Source organism: Pongo pygmaeus, chromosome 7 (assembly GCF_028885625.2).
Source record: "Pongo pygmaeus isolate AG05252 chromosome 7, NHGRI_mPonPyg2-v2.0_pri, whole genome shotgun sequence".
Lineage (NCBI taxonomy): Eukaryota > Metazoa > Chordata > Mammalia > Primates > Hominidae > Pongo > Pongo pygmaeus.
This window is the reverse complement of record NC_072380.2, coordinates 103,505,868-103,530,618: the sequence shown is the minus strand read 5'-3', so window position 1 is coordinate 103,530,618 and position 24,751 is coordinate 103,505,868. Positions and strand designations below refer to the sequence as shown.

Genomic DNA, 24,751 nt, shown 5'->3' with positions numbered 1-24,751 from the left:
CATTATAAAGCATGTATGAATAATACATTAATATGTATGAATAATACTAATAATACAAACACATTAACATGTCTGAATATTCCATTTTTTAAAAAAAACCTCCATGTGCATATGTATACATGCCCTCACACTCACATACACATTTTTAAAATGGAAAAATAGTAAAGAAATAAGCCAATGTTGTTCACACCTCCTTGGTCAGACCATGGGTAATTTGGCTTTTATTGTTTGCTTATCTATATTTTCCAAATAATCTACAGTGAAAAGACATTTTTAAAAGTTTTTCCAGGAATCATTAAATTTACATCACTCTGATTCTGATTACCAATCTGTAAATTTTCTGAAGACACATTTGGGAATGAGAATACTAGGAGATAGATTCTTCCTATACTTGCTCAAAAGTCTGAAAATACAGCTTCCCAACGTGGATACGATTTTCCCAGGGCTAAAAATATTTCAAGAGTTTCAAGAAAGCTGTATCAACATCTGTGCTGATTCTAAGATTTTCTCAGAAGTTTGAAAACTCTCCCACATATCTGGCCCATGAGGTAAAAAAGTAAAATATTTTTTCAAGTTCAGTGCTGGTTCAGCTTACGCATTTTAATCGGGGAGCGGGAGGGGGTGATATCATCCCCAAGGATGTAAAAATCAGTTTATGGGGGAGGTGAAAAATCTTAGATATTATAATTGCTTATGATCCTCCAAAGCTCAACTCTGACAATATAAATGTATATATGGAATAACTCTAATACTAAAATTTCATGGTGGGTAGGAGGAGGTTATTAGAGGAATAAAGTCGAACAATTGTCCTGGGTGAAGGGAAACAATAATGTAAAAATGGTTGAGAAACACGATTCAGCCTTAGGAACATAAAACCCAAATTCTTTTTTTCATACATTCTGTTTTTGTTACATTCCTTAGAGCCTCAGAATTGACTACTTTAAAAAAAATTATATACACACATATGTACATGTACTCATGCTCCTTTGTGTCAGGAAACTCTTCAGTAATTTGCTTCTATATTGAAATTTCTATACCAAAAAGATAATATTTTCTAAATTTAACTTTTATTTTAGGTTCAAGGGTACATGTGCAGGTTTGTTATATAGGTAAATTGCATTTCATGGAGGTTGGTATACAGATGATTTCATCACCCAGGTAATAATCATAGTACTTGATAGAGAGTTTTTTAAACCTCTCTCTCCTCCCACTTTCTACCCTCAAATAGGCCCCTGTGTCTGTTGTTCCCTACTTTGCGTCCATGTGTATTCGATGTTTAGCTCCTACTTATAAGTAAGAACATGCAGTATTTAGTTTTCTGTTCCTTGATTAGTTTGCTTAGGATTATGGCCTCCAGCTCTAAAAAGGACAATATTTTATAAAGTCCTAGATCTTTTTCCAAGCATTTTGTTGCTTCCTGTTTTGAAATATAAGTGTCTGAATTGTTGATGAAGTGTGAACTGATAGCTATTAACGTTAGTCCCAAGATTTTAAATTCACAGTTTGTTTTTTGTATTTGACTCTGGAATCACTCATGTTATTATGATTCCTATTATAAAGCACAGAATAAGGGCTCAAAAGTACGCAATGATTCTTTATTACTTGAGTCATTATGATATTAAGAGCAACATTTTTTGAGCAATGTTTCTTAAATTCTGCTGTTTTATATGACTTATGTAGTATTCATTATTCTTTCTATATTTTTATGGCCTGGCTTGCTAGATTAATTGCAAAAAAAACACAGAAAACAAAAAAACAGACAACACATAGAGTGTCATTTATCTCATGTAACAAGTGTCACAAGTTGAGCAGGCCAGGAGCAGTAGGGCTGTGCTATGCTGCTGCCAGAGGTCCATCCTGCTTAGCAGGTAGGTTGTTGTCTTCGTGCTTGCACTTTACAGTCCCAAATGGCTGCTAATTCTCAATCAGATTCAGGCAACACAAACAAGAAAAGACCAAGGGGCAAGAGATAAAGTCTGTCCAATTTATAGGAAAAACAAAAGCTTTCCTAGAAACCCCACTCAAAAGATTTCCATTTATTTTTCCCTAGCCAGAATTGTGACACATGACCACTCCCACTGGAAGTAGTTCAGGAGAGGAGGGCTGGAGATAGGGGTGTCAGCAGCTACCCAACAGCACCTGCCACATTTGTTCTTGTATATCAATCACATATCTCTGGTCATGTTTCGGCCCCTCAGTATTTTCCAAAAGCCCTAATTAGAGTACCAGAGCCTTCATTTATACTCTGAATCATTCTTACAATGTCATAAGCACTGAGGACACACCAGTGCCCCAAACAGACAAAATCTCCCCTCCTGGGCTTACAATGTTCTAAGCGTTTTCTTCATGACACTACCTTAAATTTGTTTACCTGTGTATTATCAGTCTTCCCTACTAGATTATAAGCTCCAAGAGGGCACGGAATTTGTATTATTCACCTCTGTATCCAGATGTCTACAAAAGTTCCTGGCATACAAAAGACACTCAGAAAATGTATATCAAATACATATATTAATAAATAAGGAAATTGAGACTTGGGGAATTTAAGGATCTCTACGGAAAGTCATACAGTTAATAAAGCAGTAAAGCTAATATTTTAAGAATTTCTATCACCAAAAAAGGAACATCGTCTCTTAAAATTCTCTACCATATCCTCCCTGTCTCAGTCAGTGGTGCTAAGGCTACCATCACTGGTGTGCTGACTGGCACCAACACAGAAGAGCCAGTTCTGAGCATCAGTGTCCAACATGGCTTTTAGTGACATTATATTGGTAGCTTGAAACAGGCCATGGTGGGAGTATTTACATTATGGGAATTAGCAGATGCTACAAACGAGGGTTCTGCTCTGGCGCCCCAGGGAGCTGATTGTGTTAAACATTTACTAGCAAAACATTGGATGTTTCACATCTTACTTCCTTGTATATATTAGTGCTGAAAGCATTCCGTGAGCTTTCCAGTTGCTCCCCTAGATATGGTTTGGCTGTGTCCCCATTCAAATCCAATCTTGAATTGTAGCTCCCACAATTTCCATGTGTTGTCAGAGGGAGCCAGTGGAAGGATATTGAATTATAGGGGCGGGTCTTTGCCGGGCTGTTCTCGTGATAGTGAATAAGTCTCACGAGATCTGATGGTTTTATAAAAAGGAGTACTGCTGCGCAAGTTTTCCCTTCCCTGTAGCCATATAAAATATGACTTGTTCCTCCTTGATTTCCGCCATGATTGTGAGGCCTCCCCAACCATATGGAACTGTGAAGCAATTAAGCTTCTTTCCTTTATAATTATCCAGTCTCGGGTATGTCTTTATTAACAGCATAAGAACAGACTACTACAGCCGTCCCTAGAAGCAGTCCTTATTTTGCTGCTCCTGTAGTACTCACTGAGTTAGCATGGTGCCCTCCTCTTGCTTTCTTTACCCTCCAAATCTCTAAATCTTTGAAGAAGTATCACAGGCCAACAGGGAGTGGGGCAAAAACTGTAACTAAAAACTGTGACTATCCAGCAAGCAAAGTGGGCAAAGGCACCGGAGTGTAGGTGGGGAAAAGAACAACAGAATCTATAACCAGCTCTGTGTCTGAAAACGACCAGGGGCAGAACCTTTGTTGAATAACAGCGTTTGGTTGGCAGTCTTGAGCTTCCACTGTGGAGGCATAAATCTTGTTCTTTTTATATGAGGACAGGTAGTACTGGACTGACTCTACTTGCCATTCCCCAGGGCACTTTCAGTGGAACTTGCACTCTAAAATAGTGAATAATTGAGTAACAATTGTATATGTATCCCATAAAACAATTTCGTAAAGTGCCCTTTTCCACGCTAATATTTAACACAAGCTATATGTTTGATTTTGTTTTCTTCTTGCTTTACGGAGCATATCTTTGATCAAGGAATATAAATTATAATTCCTCTTCCTGTCATAAAGTTTTTCAAAATTGCTAATATTAGGATTTTCAGGTATTCATAGGTTTTGTTTTTGTTTTGTTTTGTTTTTTTCAGTTTATTTTACAACCCCCTCCTCCCATCTGTTCTCTCATTGTCCAGGTTAGATTGCCCCAGAGGACTCCCATATATGTAGGGTAGCCTAAGGAAAAAAGAGTGGCGAGAAAGCAATAATATCACCTTCTAGCACAATTTGTCTAAGGTCCTGACATTACGGTGGCAGTCCTACGCCCCTGTAATAGTGTGTATGAGGTGGAGGAACATGCTAGTGCTTTGATGGTGACAAGGGAAGACAGGAATTAGAACTAATGTAATATTCAAAGTACTTGCTGTGTTTCTGGTGATTTATATTTGTTAGCTCAGTCAATCCTCATGGTAGACAGTATCATTTGTATTATCCCATTTTTTAGATAAAGGAATTAAAGTTCAAGTTCAATTAAAATTTTCCCAAAGTCACACAGTTAGAAAGTTGCAAAACTGGAATTCATATGCAGTGCATGAAAATTCATGTGTTTTCTACTACGCAATGCTGCCCCAACCAAGTCAGCACTCTGGCTGCCCTTCTCTCTATTATGACCTAAAGAAGAGGTTACTACCAAAATCTTGCTCACTAGATTTCCCTGGGAAAGCTAATTTGTAAAGAAAACTACCAAGAAAAACCTGCATTCTTCTACAGCCAACTCAGGGTTCTCTTGCAATAGCTGTTATCTGCAGGAATCATAAAACGTCAACCATAAGTAGTGTCAGAGTCAGAATTAAAACCCAAGTTTGTCTGATTCCAGACTCTGATGTTTTCATCCATCATACTTCTTCCATTAATGAAAAAAATTAAAATATATCTATTATACAGAAATAGAAAACCCATTAACTGCATGTCTTTATTAGAGTTGTGCATGTGACTTGAATCAGCTATAATTCTCATGACAGAGATGCACATAGAAAAAAGTCTGAGGTCCAAATACGCACCAAACCACCTGAGAAATCTTGCCACCAGATTATTTTAATATATTAGCACTAACTCCCTTCTTACAAGTATAAGAAAGGAAAAGTAAGCAAAACTTTGGCATTCTGAAACAAGCAACTACAATAACAAAAACCTCATAGTCTCCCCACAGTGACACGATCAGCTTTTCTGAGGGTCACCTAGTGTGTCACCGTTTGTGATTCAGTTGCATGACATCCCCTGCACAGCTAAGTTGCCTAAGTCTTTTACTAACCCAGTGCCTTCTGTTTGGAATTATTTCCTTGACTTTCAGCTCTGCTTTTTCTTTAATGTATCCTCCTATAAAACCACACCTGAAATTTCTTTGACATTCCCATTTTATCCTGGACTACAGGAATGCCAGCAAAGACTCTAAGATATGGTGCCAGAGAATATCCTTTCTTCCTCTCAAAAATTAGGCAAAATTTTCCTTTTGTGGAGGAACTACAGATGTTGCCAATTGTTTCTCCTAATTACCAGGCACAAAATGTCTATTCACCAACTTCCCATCTCAAATGAATCTTCGTAGGAGTCTTGACTTCTATTTTCTAAAGTGAGCCTATAGGAGTTAGGGAGGTATGTAGCAGCAAGGAAGGAATTCACAGATCAGTCCTTTCTCTGGCTAGTTCAACTCAGCCAAGTCTTCCTCAACAATTAAAAGAACATGCAATATTAACGAACAGTCAAGAACAATACATGATAATCAGGCATAATATGTTTATATAAATCACTACTAGTAATTAAAAGTATTTTTGGTTTTGAAGCAATCTAGGTTTGAATTTCAGCTCTGAAATTGAGAAAAGTACCTTAATCTTTTCTGAAAGCCTCAGTTTTATCGTCTGTAAAATGGAAACGGTAATAGTTCCTAGCTCATGAAACTATAATGAAAATTAAATAAAAGGATACTATTTAAAGTGTTTAGCACAAAACCAGCATAGTTTTCAAAAAATATTATTAACCATTGTTTGTTTTTATATAGCAACTTTACATATCCTTTCTTGGCATATTACTGTTTCCAGCAAGCATCTGTGACCTAGATAGATGAAACCATAGCTAACCATTCTGAGTATACCCCAGACTGAAGAGTAGCCTTCTACGATGGACTTTGGCCATCTTTGAAGGTTCTGACCTTAATCATCAGACTTCTAGGCCATGGAATTTCCTTGCCAGGTTTTTCTAAAGGAAAGCGGTCCTGGCTCTAAAAAAAGAATGAGCTATTTTCTGAGCCTAGTTTCCTGACACCTTTGGGTAGTTGTCTTCTTGACACAGAAGTTAGTTTTTACCATCATTATGTTCTAGAACCTTACATATATACTGCCTCTAATCACTGTACCTATCTCACAATACCTTCTCCACAATCCCAATTTACAATGTGATTTTCTGTGTATGGGCACTTGGAGAAAAAAGCAAGAGAAAGATAACATTTATAAAGTTGTAGGCAGTTTTCTATAAATTTATTTGATCCCACTTCATAAACATCTTAAGAATAATGAAAAAATTGATTGCCTTGCCTCATACTCTCACTGCTGACAACAAATAAAATATTCTGAAATTCCCTGAAATTTTATACAGGGAGCTTTGGAAGTCTCTTGAGATAACTTCTCAGTCAAGAGCTGGATTTTTATTTTTGATTTGGCTTGTATTTTAATATATATTCTATTATCCTCTAAGAACTTTGTGATTTATAATAGAAGATATGAAAAGTGTGGCCAATAAAATTAGAGCTCAAAATATAGAAAAAGATATTGATTTTAAAACTATAATCTTTTAATTTTTTTCTAAACTTGGCAGCCATAGCAGTAAGAATTTTTAGGGGTTTATATAATTTTAACTACCTGATAAAATTTAAAAGGAAATATAACTATAATAGAAATGTAATGCACCCATTAAAGAAATTTACCTTAAAATGGTCTTAGAAGAAAGAACACAAAGTCTTCTGAAAAATAAGTGGAACAGGAAAGCAATATAAACGCAAGCAAATAAAGTGGAAGTTGAGAGAAGTGGGATCAAGATGGAGACAAGTTCTGACATCAAGGTCAGAGAAGATTTTTGAGACCTTCCCAAAGTTTGTGACTTGTGAACATTAGATGAAGTGTAGGGAAATCAGACAATGGCTATGATAAAGCTATTCAGTCATTCATTCATTCAACAAATGTGTATTGTTGCTTATTATGTATGCTTATTATTTACCAAGGACTGCTCTTGGCAATAAAATATAGCAATGAATAAACAGGCAAAGATGCTGTTCTCATGGAAACTTGCATTCTATGGAGGCTAAAAAAATGGAGGGTGGGTACATAAAAACAATAAGCAAGTAAACAAATCTAAACATGTATTTATTACAGTGGTAAGTGCCATAAAGAAAAATTTAAAATTAGATGTCATAGAGTAGAGGCTATTTTGACTGAGTTGTGAGGAAAAGCTCTCCTGAGGAGTTGATATCTGAGCTGAGATCTATATAATACAAAAAAGACAACCATGGGAATATAAGATAGAAATAACTACACTTAACATGATCTGGAAAATAAAAGCCAAGTTTAAGATTTTCAGGAGATAAATGCAAAGTGTAAAAAGTAACATAGTAGATTTGAAAAACAAGAAATTGTAACAATAAATAAAACAAATACATAATCTAATGGGTAGGTTTGACAACATGTAGACAAAGCTGAAGAAAAAAGTATTAAATCTGAAAAATATATCAGGAGAACATATCTAGAATTAAACACAGGGAGACAAAAGAGTGGAAAACAGAGGTGGAGGGAGATAAGATGCAAAAAGATAAGTAAGTACTCACCATCAATAACAATATTGAATATAAACAGTTTAAATTTTCCCAATTAAAAGATTTAAACAGGCTGAATGGATAAAAACATAAGACCCAACTATATTCTGCCTACAAAAAACTCACTTACCTGCAACAACACACATAGACTGAAAGTGAAGGGATGGGAAAAGATGTCCCATACAAATGGAAAACAAAAGTGAGCAGGAGTAACTATATTTACATTAGATCAAATAGACTTCAAGTCAAAAAATATAAAAAGGAACAAAGAAGGTCATTATATAATGATAAAGGGATTAATTCAGTAAGAGGATATAACATATGTAAATGTATACACACCCAACACTGGAACAGACAGATATATAAAGCAAGTATCAGTAGAACTACAGGGAGAGATAGGCCCTAGTACAATAATAGTTGGGAACTCAACACTCCACTCTCAGCATTGGACAGACTAACCAGACAGAAAATCAATGAAGAAACATCAGACTTAAACTGCACTACAAAATCAAATGGACCTAACAGACATTTATAAAACATGTCATCCAACAGCTGCAGAATACACATTCTTCTCCCCAGCACATGGAACATTCTCCAGGATAAACCATATGTTAGGACATAAAACAAGTCTCAACAAATTTTTAAAAATCAAAATCATAAGTATCTTTCAGATCACAATGGAATAAAACTATAAATCAATAACAAGAGGAATTGTGGAAACTGTACCAACATATGAAAGTGAAACAATGTGCTCCTGAGTCAACAATGGTGAATAAAGAAATTAAGAAGAAAATTTTTAAATTTCTTGAAACAAATGAAAACAGAAACACTGCATACCAAAACCTATTAAATATAGTAAAAGCATTACTAAGAGGGAATTTTATAGCAATGAATACCTACAACAAAAATTAGAAAGATTTTAAATAAACAATCTGACAATGCACCTCAAGGATCTAGAAAAGCAAGAACAAATTAAACCCAAAATTAGTAGAAAGAAAGAAATAAAATTAGCACAGAAATAAACAAAATAGAGAATAAAAAGCAAATTTAAAAAGTTGTTTGAAAAGATAAACAAAATCAACATGGCATTAGACTAAAAACAGAAGATTCAAATACAAAAAATTAGAAATGGAAAAGGAGACACATTAATATCACAGAACGCAAAGGATCATTACAGATTATTATGAACAACTATATGCCAAAAAATTGGAAAACCTAGAGAAAACAGATAAATTTGTGCACACATATAATTTAACAAGGTTGAACCAGGAAGAAATAGAAAACCTAAACAGATCAGTAATTAGTGATGAGATTGAATCAGTAATAAGTCTCCCAAAATAAACAAACAAAAAAGCCCAGGACTGCATAACTTCACTGCTAAATGCTATCAAACTTGTAAGAAACTAACACCCACTTTTCTCAAACCATTCCAAAAAGAAAGGAGGAAATTCTTCCTAACTCATTCTTCAAGGCCAGCATTTCCCTTATACCAAAACCACAAAAGGACACAACAACAACAACAAGAAAAACTACAGATGAATAACCTTGATGAACACAGATGCAAAAGCCTTAACAAAATAGTAGCAAATGGAATCCAACAGTATATCAAAATGATTACACACCATGATCAAGTGGATTTAGGCCATGGATTCAAGGATGGTTCAATATATGCTAATAAGTAAATATATAATACATCATTTCAACAGAATGAAGGGTAGAAATCATATGATCATCTCAGTAGAGGCAGAAAATGGATTTGATAAAATTCTACACCTTGTCATGATAAAAACTCTCAACAAATTAGGTATTAAAGGAATATGCCTAAACATAGTAAAGGCCGTATATGATAAACCCACAGTAAAATCATAGTGAGTATGGAAAAGCTTTCAGCAAGGAAAAGAAAAACGCTTTTCCTCTGAAATCTGGAGCAAGACAAGGATGCCTATTTTTTACCACTCTTATTCAACATAGTACAATACTCGTATTACTCCATTCTCACACTGCTATAAAGAACTGCCTGAGACTGGGTAGTTTATGAAGAAAAGAGGTTTAATTGACTCATGGTTCCACAGGCTGTACATGAGGCATGGCTGGAGAGGCCTCAGTAAACTTACAATCATGGAAGAAGACAAAGGGGAAGCAAGGCACATCTTCACATGGTCAGCAGGATAGAGAACGAAGGGAGAAGTGCTGTGCATTTTTAAACAACCAGATCTCATGAGAACTCACTATCACAAGAATAGTATGAGGTAAATCTGCACCCATAATCCAATCACCTCCCACCAGTTCCCTCCCCCAACATTGGAGATTACAATTCAACATGAGATTTGGGTGGGGACACAGAGCCAAACCATGTCAGTACTGGAGTTCCTAAGAGAGTAATTAGGCAAGACAAAGAAATAGTAAGGAATGAAATTAAGAAACAGGAAGTCAAATTGTCCCTATTTGCAGATGACATGATCTTATACATTAAAAAAAAAAAAACAAAACTAAAGATTCCACCAAAAAACCTGTTTGAACTAATTAACAAATTCAATAAAGTTGCGGGATACAAAATCAACCAAACAAAAATCAGTAGTGATTCTATACACCAGTAATAAATAATTCATCAAGAAAAAATTCATCCCATTTACAGTAGCTACAAAAGGTTTTTAAAGCTAAAAATAAATTTACCCAAAAAGGTGAAAGATTTCCACAATGATACCTACAAAATACTGTTAAAAGAAATTAAAGAGGGCACACACAGAAATGGAAATACATCTCATGTTCATGGATTGGAAGAATTCATATTTTTGTTGTTGTTGTTGTTTTGTTTTGTTTTTAAGGTGGGGATTGACTTTTATTTCAAGGAACAACATCAGTTCACTGTTGTTGGAGACATGACAATCATTTTCATCCCAAGAACACTTTAAGGAAACATTTTACAAGTATGCTTGAAAGAATGTCACTAACTGATCCAGAATTTTATCTTCTTGATTTTTCCAGATTTCTCTATGTTTTTGAGAAAGATGTTAATATTTTGCCATGGTAAAAAATTTCAAACCTCATTTTTTTTGTTCCTTTTCTTGTTACTTTAAGAAAACCCATGCTCTGTTTCTCTGAATCAAATGAAGTAGAAGTTTACAAAGCTAACTTGCTTCTTGTCTAGCTATTAACATGATTTGTCAAATGCAAGTTTTTTTCAGCCAAAGCCTTGTTTCCATTTTTTGTTGATGTGTACTCTTGCTCTTTTAGCTAGAGTGTATGTGAAAATAAAGAAATATATCACTGTATTCACAACCATGTGTCTTCATTTATAACTTTTTGTTTCAAAAATTTTTAGTTCAAGTTTAGTTCATTGATATTATCCTCTGAATGCAGTTGAGGCTGGGCAGAAATTGTACTTATGTGACATCTGCCACAGGTCTATTTTGAAGCTTTTCTTCTAATGGCAATGTTTATCCTTACCAGGATTTAATCTATAGAATTGTCTCTCAACTCTGCTTTTCTCCAGTTCCAGATAACGTCCTTTAGACCATCCCTTCAGGGGTTCACAAAACTCAGATTTGCGTCATTCTATTTTATTTATTTTATTTTTTATTTCCTTCCCTCATACCTTGCCCGTTCCCTCAGAATATTAGGTGTGATGTCAACAACATGTTAGAGGGATCAATGGGAAGGCAATGATTGAAAACATTTCAATGAACCTTAATAGTGTTCCTTTGAGGAGCACCCAGGAGAATATCTGGTCATAGATTTTTTTTAAATGCAGTTTTATAAACCCTAATAGTGGTGATATGATTAGACTGTATGAATCAATTTTATTACCTAGTGTACAAGTGTCAGTCATGTATCATTATATAGTCTGTTGATGTTTCCATTTGCAAAAAATTAATAGTTTTCCCCCACAAATGCACAAAGTTGTATGTTTCCAGTCTTCTTTTAATGTTTATAGTCATTCCAAAGTAACATTCTATTTTACACTTTCACATACATTGTTATGAATCATTGGTTTTTCTCTTTTTTCCACTTATCACCAATTTATTTCATTCAGCCAGACTTGGTGTCTTCATTTTGTAGAACGGTGTAAGTGGTTTCCATTCCAGCATGAATGTGGTCGTTCACATGGCAGTGGAATAACCAAATTCCAGGTGTTCTTGGAAACATTTCTAGGGTTTGGTATGTTCCAGGGAAAATGTCAAAGACATCAGAACTATAAACGCCCCTGTGCTTGTATTAGAAGCTATGGCCGTGAAAATGTACAGTGTGTAAGTCTATTTCATCATCCATTGACTTCATCTCCCACGTGCATTGTAAGGCCTTGTAGGTTGCCAAACATTCTTCCATTAATAGCATGCATTTTATTGCTTTCTATGAATTCCTCATCATCTTTGTTTACTTTCTTGGGGTGATCAGAGTATGTTTTGATGATGTCATCTAAGTACCAAAGTTCATTCTCATCAAAAACTAGAAACAGAAGGGCAAATTCCAGTTTCTTTCTGGGATTGAATACTTTCAAGTAATGTCTTTGACAAACAATCACGGGGCCAATTAATCCACTGTAGAGATCCTTAACTTGATCCACAGTTGAATAGTAAGCCCATGGAATACAAGCAGAATCCTCTGTTCCAGCTCCAGATCTTTCTGGGATTTTCCATAGGTAATTGAGAGTTTCACCTGGTAATGCTGGAATAACTGTAGAACTCTCCGTTTGTACCCCATGGGCATGTATTGAGTAGGGCCTTGTGGTCATGTTTTTAAAGATAATTTTGACTTTGTCTCCAACATCTGCATGAAGTTGTAGACCTAGAATTCCCAGATGTTCTTCTTCAGCTTTTCTCTCCGCTGGAATACGGAACGTGCTATCAGTATACTGCTGACACACAACTTTCTTGTACTTTGAGCCTATGTAAAACTCTCCCTTATCTAAAAATACATTTGAAACATTCTGCTCTTGTAAATGATGAAGCTCCTTTTCCCACTCCCTTTGTGGGGAATAATCCCATTCCACCTCCACTGCTGTGATATAGTATGTCCTCTCTCCCAGGTAGAAGGTGGAATCCTCAGACTGCCGCCTGCATTGGTTCACAGTATATTTTTGCTTCATGCCGCCTGTGTAATGATCAGCTTAAGGCATTCAACATTAAAAGTCCAGTGCATTTTATTAGATTCCTGAAAGTGTTCATCTTCCTTATCCACCTGATCAGGTGCAGTTGTAAACATTCTGATATTATCTTCCAGGAGTAAACTCTCATTCTCATTAAATACTGTAGGAAACAAATAGAACTCCTTGTCTACATCTTTCTGTCTCCAATTTGCATGTAAACTTCCTTTCTTGCATATTTTCATTGGCCCAATAAGCCCAGTGAATATATCTTTAGTGGGATCCACAGCAGAATAATATATCTTAGCTAGACATACAGGATCTGCATTAGTGGGTCCTACTTCTTGGGTGACAGTCCATTCATAGGTGAACGTTTCTGTGGGTGCCACATGGGAAACTGAAGGAGGCACACCTGTGAGAAAGGCCACATTAGAGAGGTGAAGTGTGCTTTCTAATGTCAGAATTCATAATGTTAAAGTGATTTTATTACACAAAGCAACCTACAGATTTGAAGCAATCCCTATCAAAATACCAATGACACTCTTCACAGAAACAGAGAAAGTAATTCTAAAATTTATATGGAACCACAGAAGACCCCCAAGAACCAAAGCAATTCTGAGCAAAAAGAACAAACCTAGAGTCATCGAACTACCTGACTTCAAAATATACCACAAAGCTATAGTAACCAAAACAGCATAGAACTGGTTTTAAAAAGACACTTAGACCAATGGAATAGAATAGAGAACCCAGAAATAAATCCATATATTTACAGTCAACTGATTTTTGACAAAGGTGCCAGGAACATACACTGAAAGGAGAGCCTCTTCAAAAAATGGTGCTGGGAAAATTGAATATCCATACACAGAAGATTGAAACTAGACTCATATCTCCCACCATAAACACAAATCAACTCAAGATGAATTAAAGACTTAAATGTGAGACCTGAAACTATAGAACTACTACAAGAAAACATAAGGGAAACACTTCAGGAATTAGTGTGGGCAAAGATTTTGTGGGTAAGACTCAAAATCAAAATAGAAAGAATAATTTTTTAAAAAAGAGAATAAAAAAATACTCAAAACCATGGACAACAAAAGCAAAAATAGACATGATTATATCAAACTTAAAAGTTTCTGCATATTAAAGGAAACAACCAACTGAGTGAAGAGATAACTTGTAGAAAGGCAGAAAATATTTCCAAGCCATTCATCCTACAAGTGATTAATACAGAGAATAAACAAGAACCCAACTCAAGAGCAAAAGGAAACCCCAAATAATTTGATTTAAAAATTGGTGAAGGATCTGAATAGACATTTCTCAAATGAAGACACACAAATGGCCAACAAGTACCTAAAAACAGGTCCAACATCACTAATCATCCAGGAAAATGCAAATCTAAACCACAGTAAGACATATCTCATCCCAGTTGGAATGGCTCTTGTCTAAGAGTTTGAATTTGTTGTAACAAATAGAAACAAATATAAATAAATAAATGCTGGTGAGGACACAAAGAAAACTTACACTGCAGATGGGAACATAAATTAGTACATCCATTACGAAAAGCTGTATGAAGTTTCCTCAAAAATCTATGAATAGAACTACCATATGATCTAACAATACCACTACTGAGTATTTCCAAAGGAAAAGAAATCAGTATATCAAAGAAACATCTGCACCCCCATGTTTACAGCAGTACAATATGTAGTCAACCTAAGTATCCAGCAAAAGATTAAGGAATAAGGAAAATGTTGCATATATATATATATATATATATATATATATACACACACACACACACACATATTCACAAAAAGAATATTATTTAGTCATAAAAAAGAATGAAATCCTATTATTTGAGGCAATATGGATGAACCTGGAGGACATTATGTTAAGTAAAATAAGTCAGTCACAGAAAGATAAATACCCCATGTTATCACTCATGTGTGAGTTAAAAATGTTGAGTTCATAGAAGTAGAGGGTAGAATAGTGGTTATTAGAGGCTGGGAAGAGTAGGGAAGAGGTGAGGAAGACGTTAGTTAACAAATACAAAATTACAGCTAGAGAGGAGAAATAAGTTCTAGTGTTCTAGTATTCTGTAGCACTGTAGGGTGACTATAGTTAATAATTTATTGTATGTTTTCAAATAGATGAATTTCAAATAGATAGGTTGTTGAATGTTTCCAACACAAAGAAATGATGAATATTTGAGGTAATGGATATGCTAATGACTCTGATTCAATCATTACTCATTGTATACATATAAAAAAACTCACTCTGCACCCCACAAATATGTACAATTATTATGTGTTGCTTAAAAATTTTTTAAAAAGATGGAGGTATGTAATAGAAAGTTTTGAATTGTCTAAGAGGAGAGAATAAGTATCAAATAAATACTTTTCATAAAGCATGCAATAATTTTTTTTAATTTTTAGGGTAGTCAGTTAAAATAATAGAAAAATGGTTCTCCTTGAAGAGGTCCTTCACATCCTTTGTGAGCTGTATTCCTACATATTTTAATCTCTTTGTAGCAATTGTGAATGGAAGTTCATTCATGATTTGGCTCTCTGCTAGTCTACTGTTGGTGTACAGGAATGCTTGTAACTTTTTGCACATTGATTTTCTATCCTGAGACTTTGCTGAAGTTGCTTATCAGCTTAAGGATCTCTTGGGTTGAAATGATGGGGTTTTCTGGATATAGGATCGTGTTTTCTGCAAACAGAGACAATTTGATTTCCTTTTTCATATTTGAAAACCCTTTATTTCTTTCTCTTACCTGATTGACCTGGCCAGAACTTCCAATACTACATTGAATAGGAGTGGTGAGAGAATGCATGATTGTCTTGTGCCAGTTTCCAAAGGAAATGCTTCCAGCTTTCCCCCATTCCATGTGATATTGGCTGCGGGTTTGTCATAAATATTTCTTATTATTTTGAGATATGTTCCATTAATACCTAGTTTATTGAGAGTTTTTAACATGAAGGGATGTTGAATTTTATCAAAGACTATCTACATCTATTGAGATAACCATGGGGTTTTTGTCCTTAGTTCTATTTATATGATGAATTATATTTATTGATTTGCATATGTTGAACCAGCCTTGCACCCCAGGGATGAAGACCACTTGACCATGGTGGATAAGCTTTGTGATGTGCTGTTGAATTCAGTTTGCCAGTATTTTATTGGGGATTTTTGCATCAATACTCATCAGAGATATTGGCCTGAAGTTTTCTTTTTTTGTTGTGTGTCTGCCAGGTTTTGGTATGAGAATGATGCTGGCCTCATAAAATGACTTAGGGAGGAGTGTCTCCTTTTGAATTATTTGGAATAGTTTCAGAAGGAATGGGGAATGGTACCAACTCCTCTTTGTACTTCTGGTAGAATTCAGCTGTGAATCCATCTGATACTGGGCTTTTTTTTTTTTTTTTTGGTTGGTAGGTTATTTATTACTGCCTAAATTTCAGAACTTGTTACTGGTCTATTCAAGGATTTGACTTCTTCCTGGTTTAGTCTTGGGAGGGTGTATGTGTCCAGGAATTTATCCATTTCTTCTAGATTTTCTAGTTTATTTGCAAAGAGGTATTTATAGTATTCTCTGATGGTTGTTTCTATTTCTTTGGGGTCAGTGGTGATATGCCCTTTGTAGTTTTCATTGTGCCTATTTGATTCTTCTCCCTTTTCTTCTTTATTAGTGTAGCTAGCGATCTATCTATTTTATTAATTTTTTCAAAAAACCAGCTCCTGGATTCATTGATTTTTTCGAAGGATTTTTCATGTCTTTATCTCCTTCAGTTCTCCTCTGATCTTAGTTATTTCCTGTCTTCTCCCAGCTTTTGGATTTATTTGCTCTTGCTTCTCTAGTTCTTTTAGTTGTGATGTTAGGGTGTCAATTTGAGACCTTTCTAGCTTTCTTATATGGGCATTTAGTCCTATAATTTCCCTCTTATCACTGCTTTAGCTGCATCCCAGAGATTCTGGTACATTGTCTCTTTGTTCTCATTGTTTCCAAAGAACATTTTGATTTCTGCCTTAATTTCATTATTTACTCAGGAGTCATTCAGGAGCAGGTTGTTCAATTTCCATGTAGTTGTGTGGTTTTGAGTAAGTTTCTTAATCTTGAGTTCTAGTTTGATTGCACAGGGGTCTGAGAGACTGTTTGTTATGATTTCAGTTATTTTGCAATTTGCTGAGGAGTGCTTTACTTCCAATTATTTCATCAATTTTAGAGTAAGTACCATGTGGCACTGAGAAGACTGTATATTCTGTTGTTTGGGGGTGGAAAGTTTTGTAGATATCTATCAGGTCCACTTCATCCAGAGTTGAGTTGAAGTCCTGAATATACTTGTTAATTTTCTGTCTCAATGATCTGTCTAATATTGACAGTGGGGCGTTAAAGTCTCCTACTATTATTGTGTGGGAGTCTAAGTCTCTTTGTAGTTCTCTAAGAACTTGCTTTACAAATCTGGGTCCTCCTGTATTGGGTGCATATATATTTAAGATAGTTAGCTCTTCTTGTTGATCCCTTTACCATTATATACTGCCCTTGTCTTTTTTGATTTCTGTTAGTTTAAAATCTGTTTTGTTAGAAACTACAATTGCAACCTCTGCTTTTATCTGCTTGCCATTTGCTTGGTAAATTTTCTTCCATCCCTTTATTTTGAGCCTATGTATGTCTTGGCACATGAGATGGGTCTCTTGAATACAGCACACTAATGGGTCTTGACACTTTATCCAATTTGTCAGTCTGTGTCTTTTAATTGGGGCACTTAGCCCATTTACTTTTAAGGTTAATATTGTTATGTGTGAATTTGATAATGTCATCATGATGCTAGCTGGTTATTGTGCACATTCACAAACCACTACTCAAGGAAATAAGAGAGAAAACAAACAAATGTAAAAACACTCCATCCTTGTGCATAGGAAGAATCAATATTGTGAAAATGACCATACTGTCCAAGGTATTTTATAGATTCAATGCTATACCCATCAAATTACCATTGATATTCTTCACAGAATTAGAAAAAACTACTTTAAAATTTGTATGGAAACAAAAAAGAACTCTAATAGCCAAGACAATGCTAAGCAAAAGGAACAAAACTGTAAGCATCATGCTACCTGACTTCAAACTATACTACAAGGCTACAGTAACCAAAACAGCATGGTACTGGTAACAAAACAGACACTTAGACCAAGGGAACAGAATAGACATCTCAGAAATAAGACCTCAAATCTACAACCATCTGATCTTCAACAAATCTGACAAAACAAGCAACGGGGAAAGTATTCCCTATTTAATAAATGGTGCTAGGAAAACTGGCTAGCCATATGTGGAAAACTGAAACTGCACCCCTTCCTTACACCTTATACAAAAATTAACTCAAGAAGGATTGAAGACTTAAATATATAACCAAAAACCATAAAAACCCTAGAAGAAAACCTAGGCAATACTATTCAGAAAATAGGCACGGGCAAAGATATTATGATGAAATCACCAAAATCAATGGCAAAAAAAGCAAAAATAGACAAATGGGATCTAATTAAAGAGTTTATGCACAGCAAAAGAAACTACCACCTGAGCGAACAGGCAACCTACAGAATAGGAGAAAATTTTTGCAAACTACCCATCTGACAAAGGTCTAATATTCAGGATTTACAAGCAACTTAAACAAATTTGCAAGAAAAATAAACATCAAAAAGTGGGCAAAGGACAGGAACAGACACTTCTCAAAAGAAGACATTTATGCAGCCAACAAACATATGAAAAAAAAAGCTCAACATCACTGATCATTAGAGAAATGCAAATCAAAACCACAATGAGATACCATCCCACAAAAGTCAGAATGGCAATTATTAAAAAGTCAAGAAACAACAGATCCTGGCAAGGCTGCAGAGAAATAAGAACACTTTTACACTGTTGATGGGAATGTAAATTAGTTCAACCACTGTGGAAGACAGTGTAGTGATTCCTCAATGATCTAGAACCAGAAATACCATTTGACCCAGCAATCCCATTACTGGGTACAATACCCAAAGAGATATAAATCATTCTATTATAAAGATACATGTACACATATGCTTATTGCAGCACTGTTCACAACAGCAAAGACTTGGAACCAACCCAAATGCCCATCAATGATAGACTGGATAAAAAAATGTGGTACATACATAGTTGGAAGTAAAGCACTCCTCAGCAAATGTAAAAGAACAGAAATTATAACAAACTGTCTCTCAGACCACAGTGCAATCAAACTAGAACTCAGGATTAAGAAACTCACTCAAAACCACTCAACTACAAGGAAACTGAACAACCTGCTCCTGAATGACTACTGGGTACATAATGAAATGAAAGCAGAAATAAACCTGTTCTTTGAAACCAATGAAAACAAAGACACAACATACGAGAATCTCTGGGACATATTCAAAGCAGTGTGTAGAGGGAAATTTATAGCACTAAATGCCCACAAGAGAAAGCACGAAAGATCTAAAATTGACACCCTAACATCACAATTAAAAGAACTAGAGAAGCAAGAACAAACACATTCAAAAGCTAGCAGAAGGCAAGAAATAACTAAGATCAGAGCAGAACTGAAGGAAATAGAGACACAAAAAACCCTTCAAAAAATCAATGAATCCAGGAGCTGGTTTTTTGAAAAGATCAACAAAATTGATAGACCACCAGCAAGACTAATAAAGAAGAAAAGAGAGAAGAATCAAATAGACACAATAAAAAACGATAAAGGGGATATTACCACTGATCCCACAGAAATACAAACTACCACCAGAGAATACTATAAACACCTCTCACAAATAAACTAGAAAATCTAGAAGAAATGGACAAATTCCTCAAGACATACACCCTCCCAAGACTAAACCAGGAAGAAGTTGAATCTCTGAATAGACCAATAACAGGCTCTGAAATTGAGGCAATAATTAATAGCTTACCAACCAAAAAAAAATCCAGGACCAGATGGATTCACAGAGAATTCTACCAGAGGTACAAGGAGGAGCTGGTACCATTCCTTCTGAAACTATTCAAATCAATAGAAAAAGAGGGAATCCTCCCTAACTTATTTTATGATGCCAGCATTATCCTGATACCAAAGCCTGGCAGAGACACAACCAAAAAAGAGAATTTTAGACCAATATCCCTGATGAACATCGATGCAAAAATCCTCAATAAAATACTGGAAAACTGAATCCAGCAGCACATCAAAAAGCTTATCCACCATGATCAAATGGGCTTCATCCCTGGGATGGAAGGCTGGTTCAACATACGCAAATCAATAAACGTAATGCAGCACATAAACAGAACCAATGACAGAAACCACATGATTATCTCAATAGATGCAGAAAAGGCCTTTGACAAAATTCAACAACTCTTCATGCTAAACACCCTCAATAAATTAGGTATTGATGGGATATATCTCAAAATAATAAGAGCTATCTATGACAAACCCACAGCCAATATCATACCGAACGGGCAAAAACTGGAAGTATTCCCTTTAAAAACTGGCACAAGACAAGGATGCCCTCTCTCACCACTCCTATTCAACATAGTGTTGGAAGTTCTGGCCAGGGCAATCAGGCAGGAGATGGAAATAAAGGGTATTAAATTAGGAAAAGAGGAAGTCAAATTGTCCCTGTTTGCAGATGACATGATTGTATATCTAGAAAACCCCATTGTCTCAGCCCAAAATCTCCTTAAGCTGATAGGCAACTTCAGCAAAGTCTCAGGATACAAAATAAATGTGCAAAAATCGCAAGCATTCTTATACACCAATAATAGAGAAACAAACAGCCAAATCATGAGTGAACTCCCACTCACAATTGCTTCAAAGAGAATAAAATACCTAGGAATCCAACTTACAAGGGACGTGAAGGACCTCTTCAAGAACTACAAACCACTGCTCAATGAAATAAAAGAGGACACAAACAAATGGAAGAACATTCCATGCTCATGGGTAGGAAGAATCAATATCACGAAGATGGCCATACTGCCCAAGGTCATTTATAGATTCAATGCCATCCCCATCAAGCTACCAATGACTTTCTTCACAGAATTGGAAAAAACTACTTTGAAGTTCATATGGAACCACAAAAGAGCCCGCATTGACAAGTCAATCCTAAGCCAAAAGAACAAAGCTGGAGGCATCACGCTACCTGACTTCAAACTATACTAAAAGGCTACAGTAACCAAAACAGCATGGTACTGGTACCAAAACAGAGATATAGACCAATGGAACAGAACAGAGCCCTCAGAAATAATGCCGCATATCTACAACCATCTGATTTTTGACAAAGCTGACAAAAACAAGAAATGGGGAAAGGATTCCCTATTTAATAAATGGTGCTGGGAAAACTGGCTAGCCATATGTAGAAAGCTGAAATTGGATTGCTTCCTTACACCTTATACAAAAATTAATTCAAGATGGATTAAAGACTTAAATGTTAGACCTAAAACCATAAAAACCCTAGAAGAAAATCTAGGCAATACCATTCAGGACGTAGGCATGGGCAAGGACTCCATGTCTAAAACACCAAAAGCGATGGCAACAAAAGCCAAAATTGACAAATGGTATCTAATTAAACTAAAGAGCTTCTGCACATCAAAAGAAACTGCCATCAGAGTGAACTGGCAACCTACAGAATGGAGGAAAATTTTTGCAGTCTACTCATCTGACAAAGAACTGACAGCATCTGACAACAGAATCTACAAAGAACTCAAACAAATTTACAAGAAAAAAACAAACAACCCCATCAAAAAGTGGGCTAAGGATATGAACAGATATTTCTCAAAAGAAGACATTTATGCAGCCAACAAACATATGAAAACAAGCTAATCATCACTGATCATTAGAGAAATGCAAATCAAAACCACAATGAGATACCATCTCACGCCAGTTAGAATGGCAGTCATTATAATGTCAGGAAACAACAGATACTGGAAAGGATGTGGAGAAATAGGAACACTTTTACACTGTTGGTGGGACTGTAAACTAGTTCAACCATTGCGGAAGTCAGTGTGGTGATTCCTCAAGGATCTAGAACTAGAAATACCATTTGACCCAGCCATCCCATTACTGGGTATATACCCAAAGGATTATAAATCATGCTGCTATAAAGACACATGCACATGTATGTTTACTGCGGCACTATTCACAATAGCAAAGACTTGGAACCAAGCCAAATGTCCAACAATGATAGACTGGATTAAGAAAATGTGGCACATATACACCAGGGAATACTATGCAGCCATAAAAAATGATGAGTTCATGTCCTTTGTGGGGACATGGATGAAACTGGAAACCATCATTCTCAGCAAACTATCGCAAAGACAAAAAAACCAAACACCGCATGTTCTCACTCATAGGTGGGAATTGAACAATGAGAATGCATGGACACAGGAAGGGGAACAACACACACCGGGGCCTGATGTGGGGTAGGAGGAGGGGGGACGGATAACATTAGGAGATATACCTAATGTTAAATGATGAGTTAATGGGTGCAGCACACCAACATGGCACATGTATACATATGTAACTAACCTGCACATTGTGCACATGTACCCTAAAACTTAAAGTATAATAAAAAAAAAAAGGTACATATACACCATGGAATAGTATGCAGCCATAAAAAGGCATGAGATCATGTCCTTTGCAGGGACATGGATGAAGCTGGAAGTCATCATACTCAGCAAATTAACCCAGGAACAGAAAACCAAACACCACATGTTCTCACTCCTATGTGGGAGCTGAACAATCAGAATACATGGACACAGGGAAGGGAACAATACACACCAAGGCCTGTTGGGGGGGTAAGGTGGGGAGAACATCAGAACAAATAGCTAATGCATGCAGGTTTTAATACCTAGGTGATGGGTTGATAGGTGCAGCAAACCACCATGGCACAGGTTTACCTATGTAACAAACCTGCACATTCTTCACATGTACCCCAGAACCTAAAATAAAATAAATTTTAAAATAGGAATAGTAAAATGATATAAAACTTCATAAGATTTTTAAAAATGTGTCATTAAAAAGTATCCAATTATTTCAAAAGAAGAAAGAGAAAAGGAGTACAGAACAAGTAAAACAAATTAAATATACACAGCAGGCTGGGCAAAGTGGCACATGCCTGTAGTCCCAACTACTCAGGAGGCTGAAGTGGGAAGATAGCTTAAGCTCAGGAGCTCAAGACCAGCCTGGGCAAAATAGCGAGACCTCGTCTCAAACAAAGAGAAAAAAAGAATAGTCAGATGGATTTTCTAAAATGAAGTATTATATGGTATTTATAAAAGATACATCTAAAATACAAGGATATAAAAAGTTGAAAGTAGGCAGTGAAAATAGATATATCATGTAAACGTGAATCAAATATATAATATATATTATATGTTTATATATTATATGTTTATATATGATATATATTATGTTTATGTATGATATAAATTATGTTTATATAGTATATATTATATGTTTGTATATAATATATATTATATGTTTATACATAATATAGCTATATTCATATGAGAAAAAAATAAACTTTAAAGCCAAAGCATTATTAGCAATAATTTACAATATATGAGCATGGGGCCGAGGGATCAACATTTTAACAAACACATTGCTGATTCTTATATACTCTAAAATCTATTTGATGAAGATATATTTTATTAGGATTAAGGCCTGGAGAACATAAAGAAATAGTCAATCCCTTAAATCAACTTGGTGGGAATGTAAACTAGTTTCTCAATCTCAACATGGACATTTTGGGCCAGGTAATACTTTGTTATGGGGGACTGTCCTATGCATTACAGAACATTTAGCAGGATCTCTGGCTTCTACTCACTAGATGCCAGCAGTACCACTCCTCAGTTTTCACAACCAAAAATATCTCCAGACATTGTCAAATATCCCTGGGACATGGAGGGAGGGCTAAATCTTCTCTGGTTGAAATCCACTGCCTTAAAACAACTTTATTATTAATTGTCAGAAATTAGTTTTGATTTTTCAGAAGAGCAAAGCAATCATGTTTGTTATGTAAAATCCATATCCACCCACCCATCAATCTATCTGTCTACCCACCCTTTCTGCAATTATTTATTGGGTGCCTACTCTGTGCCAAGCACTGTTATAAATTTGGAATACATCAGTGAAAGAGACAAAAACCCCGACCTCCACAGAGATTACTTGGAGATGGAAGGGAGAGAGAGAGAAATCATCTAAATGAAAATCAATGCTTAAACAGTCTGTACAAGAGCCACATTTGATTTCAATCAGTCTCTATAATATTTTTAATTTTTTTAAAGTTTACTTTCTGAAAAATATTGGCCCTGATTTTGAAATCATTTGAACTCCAGTTTTACTGCAAGAGTAAAAACACAGAAGTTCCAACTCTCTGACTTTATGATCCTGTCCTTCCTACCTCTCAACAAGAGAGATAAAAGGTGAATGTTGCTGAAATTTGAGGATCTCCATTTTGAAGGTAAGCAAGGCATCCCCTTTATCTCCTGAATCACTTTCATTAGGTACTTGGCTAGAAGAATAAAATTTCCAAGGGTAGCTAGCAATAGTGGTTGGTGAAATGCTGCTCACCAACCACTATACCATGTGAAACAGGGTCCTCTGCAGCACTTACATTTTATAGGCATTCAGGACCAGCCTATCTTTAATTCTAATAAAATCACATATAGAAGTAGAAAGTCAGAACTCAAATTACGTAAGTTAACTAAAAAGAGAAAGATAGTTGTATTCCCTAACTTAATTGGGCCCTCAATTTTTAAAACAAGAATTTGAACAAAATCACCATTGCATCGAGGATAATATTTCATAATTTTTTTCTCTCTGCTTTTCATTTCAAAAAATCTACCCCATGAAATTTTAGAATTACAATGGTGAAAGAAGCAATAACACATAATTCAACACCCTCTTCTTCACCCACCCCCATATAAGAAACAGCAGAAAACATGATCTCATT

General features: G+C 35.6%; 2 protein-coding genes across 4 annotated transcripts in view; both read right to left on the bottom strand.

Moving 5' to 3' along the window:
- Positions 1 to 24,751, bottom strand: part of LRRC69 (leucine rich repeat containing 69) — a 109,248-nt gene that overhangs the window by 41,213 nt on the left and 43,284 nt on the right. The gene's annotated exons all lie outside the window — the stretch shown is intronic.
- Positions 10,889 to 13,108, bottom strand: LOC129042815 (ceruloplasmin-like). The gene has a single exon (XM_054499132.2). The coding sequence runs from the start codon at positions 12,782 to 12,784 to the stop codon at positions 11,960 to 11,962; it is 825 nt and encodes a 274-aa protein (XP_054355107.2). The 5' UTR covers positions 12,785 to 13,108; the 3' UTR covers positions 10,889 to 11,959.

Bases quoted from the DNA above. Each gene is read 5' to 3' on its own strand.
- LOC129042815 (XM_054499132.2), bottom strand. From the start codon at position 12,784: ATGAAGCAAAAATATACTGTGAACCAATGCAGGCGGCAGTCTGAGGAT.